The sequence below is a fragment of the Dromaius novaehollandiae genome, chromosome 5 (assembly GCF_036370855.1).
Source record: "Dromaius novaehollandiae isolate bDroNov1 chromosome 5, bDroNov1.hap1, whole genome shotgun sequence".
Classification (NCBI taxonomy): Eukaryota; Metazoa; Chordata; class Aves; order Casuariiformes; family Dromaiidae; genus Dromaius; species Dromaius novaehollandiae.
The window spans coordinates 10008261-10017175 of NC_088102.1; the positions used below are offsets into that span (position 1 = coordinate 10008261).

The window sequence follows — 8915 nt, forward strand, 5'->3', positions numbered from 1 at the left end:
TCTTACTTAACGCTAATTTGGAAGTTTTTATGAGTTTTAATGAATAATCCACAGCAAAGTTACACCAGAAAAAGATAAATAATCAAATAAGAAAGAATGGGCAAAATGAATATGTGGCAATGTCCGGCCTCAAATACATATTGTCACAAATTTTCCATTGATTTCTATGACAAATAATATGCCAGTATATGTAGAGGAATGCCACTTAAATTGAGGGCAACTTTGGGCAACATAACAAAGGAAAGATATTGATGTCCAGCACTTTCATCTTTTCAAGTGTACTGAGCAGCCACTCTTGATATATTTAATCCAGAAGCAAAGAAACACTGATTTAGCGGAACTATCATATGAGTAAATAATATAATGAAATAGTAGCATATTGAAATTGCTCTCTTCTGTTTGAACTACAGAGGCAAGAAACTGAATCTTTTATGGTGCTGCACCTCAGGAAGCAGTTTGCTTTTACTCAAAAGAAAAGATGTGTGGAGAGTGAACTCATGTGATTTCCACAGCTGCAGCTATTTCAGAAGTGAAAGGTCATGAGTGGTATAGGAGGAGATTATGCTGTAAATTATCAAGCCAGAAAGTTTTAGTAGAAGGGTTTTCTAAATAAAGATTGTATGTTTTTTTGTACATAACCTTTAGATAATGTCAAGCTGACATGTGTATAGTCCATTTCAGAGCATTTTCATTCTCCAACTATAGCTCTGTACCAGTTATATTAATATGAGAAACAGATCAGAAGGGAAAAGAATGTATTCTGCACCTCAGCTGATCTATGTTTTCCTTTTTATTATTTCTTGGGTGGCATTCAGTATGAAACAAACTTCCCAGATTGTTACTAAAAAACTAAAAATCGTTTACACCAATTGCAAGAGGTAGAGCACACAAGATGAAACTGAGATTTGACACTAATCAGAAATGATGTAACATTAAATATATTGTGAATAGTGCTGTGTTTCTTCATAGTGCCTATGGAGATTAACAAGCTTCATTTTCCATCTTGAAGATTTTACAGTGCAGATTGTTTGTTTTTATTTCTTATTATCAATTACAAAAAAATCGCTGAACCCCAAGTGTCCTATTCTTTTGTAATTACTAAAAATATAATTCTTCTAGAAACACTCAAAGAACATGTATCACTATAGATAGAGAAAAACAGATCTGGATCTCTAGTTGATAAGGCAAAATAAAACTGTTTCTGCCTCCTCAAACAAGAAAAGAAGAAGAAAAAGAGGGAATGGAAAATGAACAAACAATGTACTATTTCATCATGAATGCTTTCTCTCAGTAAGGCTCTTTCCAGTGGACGGAACTAGGAGAGCGAGGAGTTGGTAGCGTATGGGTCAGCGGTCGGTGACAGAGAACAAGGTGGATAAGCTGGAGGCAGATTGTTCACTGAATGACTACAGCTTAAATGGCCAGCAGTGGTGGACTGTGAAATAGATCTGTTTGCTCTTAATCAGTATTTCATTTCCACTGTTGTTGTTTTTCTTTTTAACGTTATACATTATTGCTTGATAAGACCAAGAAAATATATTGTATTTAAACACAAAGGGAATGTAGTAAAAGTGTGCCATCATCCTCACAGCAGAAAGAGCACTGATCATACATTAGCATAAAAAATGGCATTCCAACTTTTGAGAGCTGGTTGCTGATAGCAACTTGATAAAAAATCACTCTACCTTACTTTTATACTGAGATTAGAATGATTAAGCCAGCATGGTGGGCCCAGCGCACAACTCCTACTGCTTTCCAAGACTACATTTGTATAGTGTTGTCTCCTAGTTGGAGATTCGGTTGTGGTGAGATGAGTGGCAGCACGCCTGACGAACGGTGTTATTCTTCCAGGCAGCTTCCCATTAGAGAAGGAAAAAGGGAGTGTAGCACGGGGGAATCCTGAGAAGGCATTTGATCTAGTGCCGATGGCACATGTAGTCTGTGGATGATGGTCAGCTCTGAACGGCTCTTTTATTGACAAACTTTCTCTGACGGTCACCATAATAGGATACAAATACTAAGGACAGTGGCTGCAAAAAACAGGTCCTTAGGGAGAGTAAATACTAAATCAGATTGACTGAGAAAGGAGGTCACATGCTTTGGTGAGAGTGGAAGAGAAAGGGAAAGCTGTTAGTCTAGTCTCTTGCTGCATGCTAGTAGGTCACGTTTTGTTGGTAAAAGCGTGTATCAAAAAATAGTATAGACACTCAAATTTAGTGATGAGCACAGAATGAAAGAAATTGCATAGTCTTCATTCTAAGCTCTTGGAAGTGCCAGACAAAGGCACATGAATTTCTGTAGCACGTTTCTGACAGATACAGGAATGATCGCAGGGGAGTGAAATGACTTGCCCAAAGTCACAGTAGTATTTTTCAGAAAAGAATTCACTTGTTCACTCCCTATTCTGTCTTTAAAAAAGAGTGTATGTCAATGTAGAAAAACAGCTTCAATAACCAGTATTAGTTGCCCAATCAAAATAATTCCAGGTGTTCTTAAAAAATTGAGGGGCAAATGATGAATGGAATGTGAATGGGGTGTGATTCATGTTGCATTAACTGAGAGAGACTTAGTTATCTAGTGATAGGGTAAGCATGGATATACACATTAAGAGCATAATAATGCTACAAATCTTAGAATCCTATGTATGTATAATAATATAGAGACTAATTTTTCAGCTTTCCTGATTCATAGCTTCAGTGAACTTTGGATCAGGCTTCATTCAATATGAAAAGTCACCTGTAATCATGTGAAATGAAGAAGTTGCTGTCGCAATGTGAATATTTTCTTAGAAGGACCAAGTGGATTATGTACTTATCCCTTATTTAAAAATACCTAAATGAAATAGTTCTAAGGAAATAGAGGATTAACAAATAAGTACAATACACAGCAAGCTGTCTAGCTGAAGAAGGACTACATAATTTAAAATATCCTCAGCTAAATCCACTGTAACAAATCTAGCTGGGAGACTGAATTACTTCAGAAACATGTGTGCTTAGGGTGGTCCATTTGGGTCAAGGCTAAAGTTCAGGAAGGATAGAGAAAGACTGAGGCTGCCTTTCTATTCTTGTACCTATCCAGTCCATGAGTAGAGGACTCCAGCTGTGAATGGACATAATCTTCTTAAGAATCAAAAAATGAAATATTTGTGTAAAAACAAGCAAGCAAATGTAGGATACAAATACACAGTGGAGCTTCATTTTGTTATTTGTAGATCTCTGTGGATCATGGTGTGATCCAGCTGTCACTGGGATTGGCTGAAAAAGTTTTCTCTCAACTTCAGTATACATGGAACTGTTCACCAATTCAAAGACTATCTTTTTTTATGTCCTCCCTAACTAGCATCTTTCCATAGCTGCAGGATATATTTGAAGATGAATCCATTTCAAATGGAACTGTATTCAAAAATGTTGATTTTTCTGCATGAAAGTTGTAATCAGTTTCTGTGTTAACAAAACTGCATCTATAGGTACTAAACCTATAAATTAACAGAGGATAACGATATGTATTTTGGCACTGTGTAGGGGACACAAGTTAAGGATCCAGGTTTCCATTCCTAGTTCCTTGCTAACTTCTTTTTATCTAAAACAAAATTTCCTCTCTACTTTTTTCCAGGTCTGGAGTTGGTGTGACAGGTTCTAGGCACACCTTATTTTATGCAGAAATAACAGATCAGATGAAAACTGGTAAAGGAGGTGGCCAGCCTGAAGAAGGAGAGCTGATAGAAGTTGTAGAAATACCTTTAGAAGACTCCATGAAGTTTGCTTTTGATGAGAGTCTCCCAAAGACACCAGGTGTCATTTTTGGCTTTGTGTGGTTCCAAAACAACATAGCACCCAAGCTACCAAAAAAATAAAATCAAAACATCAGAGATTGTGAGAAAAGCTTTCCCATTATTTCTATGCGTACAGAAAACTCCAAGTCTGCTTGCCTTTATCAACTCAGATTATCACAAAGGGAATCTTTCCAAAAATAAACTTTGAAGCAAAATTAGAAGCAAAATCCTGACCCTATTTCCACCAGTGGCAAAACTCTTACTGGCTTCACTGGGGCTAGGATTTGTCTCTGAGAGGCAAATGTTGATTCCCACACAAAACCTAAATGTGTCCAGTCTTAGAAGCTCTCCCTTTTTGTGGCACTACTCTACCACTGTTCTGTGGAGATGCTCAGAGCCTTAGTGCAGCTGCTACACAGGCCTGTTACTATGGTCTATAGATACTAGCAGCTGCTTGTTCACTGTAGTTCTCGTAACTGGAGGTTTTTTTGGTTTGTTTGTTTGTTTTTGGCTTGGAGTTCTTTGGCCAGCAAACCTTAATAGTCAAATATCCTAACTATATGCCTGAATTCTGCACGGTTTTCAGGGAGGAGCTTTCTCTGTGATGCCTAGCTCCTGTAAAGAAAATGTTTGCATTTCTGAACATGCAGACCTTTATTTCGTAAGCAGACAGAAACACATTTGTAAGCTGTTCTGCTAATTTGTCATTCTGACAATAGACCAGCTCTAAAACTATGTATTAGAGTGTATTCCAACTGCAGTGCTGAGCACCACTGATGAGGATATAGGGATGAATCGTGGGGGCTACCACTGGAACACATATCTCTCTGTTTTATGAATAATCCTTGATTAATTAGATCAGACTTAGTCCTCCAGACCAGGACTTGAGAGGCCAAAATTCTTTTCATTTGATTATGAGATGACTAGTACAAGTCCTTTCTTTGAGATGTTGTGCATCTCAATTTCTTTATTGCTAAAATGAAAAGAATAGGACTTACTCCTCAGTAAAGCTTTCTGAAATGCAGTGATCGGAAGTGCTATATTGAGAGGTTTTATTATCATTTGTGCAGTTTACAGTGTAGCCTGTACAACCTGCACCGATACTGAGCAACACAGTTTGATTCAATAAGTCGTCTAATTAGAATGTATATTATATAGTCTATCAGCATAGTTTAGATGTAGACTGTCATATGAAACTTAATAGCATGAAGAGAGAGAATTGTCTGGCAATTTAATTATGCACTTGTTCATGTTACTCAGTTAATGTTCATTTACATGACATTACATATGTTTGTAGGACTACTGAGGTACTATGTATTTTCAGGAGACCAGTACTGGGAATGTGCAACTAGAATAAATACAGTACAGATACAATTGTATCCAGTGACTGATTTGAAATTGCTGCTATTCTACTGACAGTTACAGAGGAAAGCTCATTGGAAAGTCATTGGAGAAAGAACAGTCTCAGTCCAAGGGAGTCAGACACCTTTTATGAAAGTTCAGACGCATTTACATTGAACTGTGCCTGGTCTGTGGATGAGTCAAAGGCTGAGTTATCATGAAAAGTAAATTAATTTTGTCTGTCTTGTGTATTTACATTGGAAGGTATTTTAAGGCTGGGTCTCAGCTCCTGTGCGTCTTTACAGTGTCTAGTAGAATGTGTCCTGATTGTTGCTGAGGCCTTTAAGGACTACTAGAATATGAATAATAAATAATACAAGTATGATACAGGCATTAATGTCTTTTATTCCAGGCTGTAGCTGCCAAAGTATCTATCTCATTCCATCAAAGTTATTACACAATACCTTTTGAACTGTTCAGTGTCAAGCTAATGAATGTGTATGTATATAGTCAAAAGCTTTTCTGCTGCATAATGCAGTAATCCAGAGGGGAAAAAAAGAAACTTTCCAAAATGGCATTTCTTTATTTATACTCTTTGCTTCAAAATTACAACTGGACAAAACGTCTCCATTTCTAATTAGGTTCTTTGTGTGATGCTGAGAGTTTTCCCCCAGTCAGATGTTCCTTCTCCTACTGGAGCCATAACCTGAAATCAGTACTTCGCAAGATACAGTCACATTGCATTTATGACCTTGGTGAGAGCACAAAGCTTTGACCCAGCTATGTTGGTGACAAGCATTCAGGGTGTGATTCATCTGACTAAATATGCCTTTCAAAGATTAGTCTGTCTAGAAATGCATTCGAATCTTGGCACCTGCATTACATAGGACTCATCAGAGCACCACTGGAGGAAACAGGTCAGCCAGTGCTGGATGGGCTGTGCCACCACACACCAGCAGCCTTTGTCTTGAATGGCAGGCTGCCCGGCCCTCACAGGGAGAGCACATCGTCACGCCCAGCCCCTGGTTGCAAAATCACTGTGTAAATCACACACTTGGTGCCAGCAAGTCCTGCCCTGGCTGCATGTCTTTCTCTGAGCTGGACAGTTTGAACATGCACATAAAAGTCACCCACACGAAGTCACTTCGTCTGTCCCTCTGTAACATACCATCACTTCCCAAGATGGGATGTGTTTGGGGGAGAAGGGCCAAGGGCAGTGCCAGACTCACCAAAGTCTGGCCCAAACTGCTTCATACTCAGTGTCTCAAGTGGTCCAGCTGAGCTGTAGGTTTCTCCAAGTCAGCTCTGCCATCACACTGTTGTCTGCAACTTCTAACAACCATGGATGACCCTCAGACATTTCCTCTGCCACCTCATAACACATTTCTGTGGGTCTCGTGCACTAGCATCAGCTAATTCTTCCTTCTCCAGCTTTGCCTGTACCCCAGCACTGTGGCCTGAGTAACTATTTGTGATGAATTTTGTGCTTCTCTTCTGAACCATCAGAGCAGTATGTGAGCTGGGGAGATCTTTGGCATTTCTTCACAATCTAGAAGATCTCATATGACAATTTGAGAAGCATCATCCCCTGCCTCCCTAATCCATCCCTCCCAGGCAGCTGGTCCATATGACAGACACCTGGAAAACCCTAGGGGACTGTGGTGGCTCTCAAACCTTTATATCCAAGGGAGACTACACCCATGTCTGCCTTCCAGACCTCTTGCCAGGCATTTCTCCAGCAACTACAAGTGGACAAGCTCTGCAGAAAAGCTTTTGTGAACAAAAAGTTGTGGCGTTAGATCTGTTTGTGACACAGAAGAGCAACTAAAGTCAAGTCTTCTGTGCAGGAGGGACCAGGGGAGTTCAGGCCAGTCTCCTTGATGTTCACTCCCTGATCACAGCCTTTCTGCTTCCCAGGATATTGAGATCTCTGAGTAAGGATGCAGGATTTGAAAATAGGGAGTCAGGGACCACTACCCTAACATCAAGCCTGATAATATCCATGGGAGCAAGAAGCCCTCAGTGCCACTGTGGCCCATCTCCCCGCCTCAGGCCGTCTGAATAAACAATGGTTTATTCCAAATGATTTTTAGGTACTCCCACCTTCTGACACTTCTACTTAGAACAGAAAACCAGTGATACTGGGTCAGACCAAATGTCCATCTAGCCCTGTGCCCTGTCTCCATCCATAGACATTAGCAGGTGCCCAGGGAAGATTAAGAACTGAACGAATAAGCAGTGATATGTTTCCTAATACTCCCCCAGGTGCCAGCTATTTTCAGCTAAGGAGATTTGTAATTCTCAAACAGAATCAAAACAGTTTTGGGTTTCATTTCAGAATCTGGGAATTTTCCACAGAAGTGATAATGATGCAATATAATAAAAGTGGTACATTAAACAATGTAGTATCTGGCGTTTTGCTTTTCACTATTAAAAATAAAAGTGTCTTCATCCTTTTCGTTCTTACCTGTTAATTCCTATGGTGATTTTTATTAGTAATTAGGAAGGTTTGAAAATGTGGGAGAAAGGCTTTGGCTGTTTCAAAACAGTAGGTAATTCATATACATAAATATACAGCCTAATAAATAATAAAACTTATTCATATATATAAAGATACATATTCATATATAGAAAGATACAACGTGGGCAATTCAGATACCACTTCTCTCATCAGGGCTCTTTTCAAAGATCGTAATTAGAACAAACCTGATATACATCTGCCAAGTCCAGGCAGTGCTACTACGGGAATCTCAATCACATCTGCATTTTAGACGCATCCTTTCTCCATGCTACCACACATACATCCATGGAGAGCAAACGTTTCAGAACTTGCTTGTAACGAATACTGACTCCAGCATACAAAATTCTTGTCTGATCTCATCCAACCATCCCGTGAAAGCTGCGTCTTTTTTTTTTTCGAGTTCCATTGATTAGTCCGTATTTTAGAAAATGACCCTTTACATCGCTCTAGTCTTTATGATGCATCTTTGGGATATAGTGATTGTCTAATGAAAATTTAAAGAAAGCATGAAAATAGATAACGTTGGATGTCATGTAATTGTCAGGCTTGCTATTACATGGCAGAAGAGAAGCCACCAACACCTTGCAAGCACATGGACCTCGTTTATTATTGTTGTTTATTGTCCCATTTGTAAAATATCCATGGGCCCTAAGCTACTCTCAAGTCTGATGGCATTAGTCACTGAACAGTGATATCATTAAAATGCCGTCTTTAAAAGGCTGACGTTTTAATGGGCTCGGACACGTCGCCACCAGCGCGGGGATGGACCAGGTGCTGCGCCGGCACTGAGTGACGCATTCGCGCCACGGAGACCTCCTGGGGCTGAGCCCACCTGGGCTCAGCATGGTGAGAGCCTGACCGCGCTGAGCAATGCTGTTTTGCACACAGCAAATAGCAAAAAAAAAAAAAAAAAAAAAAAAATCTCTATTTTTCTTACTGGTGTCCTTGGGCATGTACCCCTGGGTGTCGCAATGTAAACGCAGTCCGTGTTTAGCCCTGTTCCCCTGGAGCTGTCAAGAGCGGCTTGGAAAACCTGAGCAGATTTTCCAGTTACTTAACGGCCCTGAAAACGAAACGAAGCTGGCCCCATCCAGCCGGCCCCATCCTGCCCTGCCGCCCCCCGCGCGAAGGGGGCGGCGCTGGCCCCTCCGCCAGCACGGCCGTTTGTTTGCGCGGATGTGGTGTTTGATCAGCACTTCTGCTCGTGCGGTAATGGGCGAAAGAACCGGACAAGGCACAATCAAGCACTCGAAAGTGCTAGAAACAATTTAAGAAATGTCC

General features: G+C 40.1%; 1 protein-coding gene across 3 annotated transcripts in view; it reads left to right on the forward strand.

The window, feature by feature from the left end:
- NUDT14 (nudix hydrolase 14) overlaps positions 1-5498 on the forward strand; it is a 63630-nt gene extending 58132 nt beyond the window's left edge. For all 3 annotated transcript variants that reach the window (XM_064511974.1, XM_026114101.2, XM_064511973.1), the window contains one exon: positions 3613-5498. In XM_064511974.1, the coding sequence (XP_064368044.1) occupies positions 3613-3853 (241 nt within the window). In that variant the 3' untranslated portion in view covers positions 3854-5498. The remainder of the gene's footprint in view (positions 1-3612) is intronic.
- The last annotated feature ends 3417 nt before the right edge of the window (positions 5499-8915 follow it).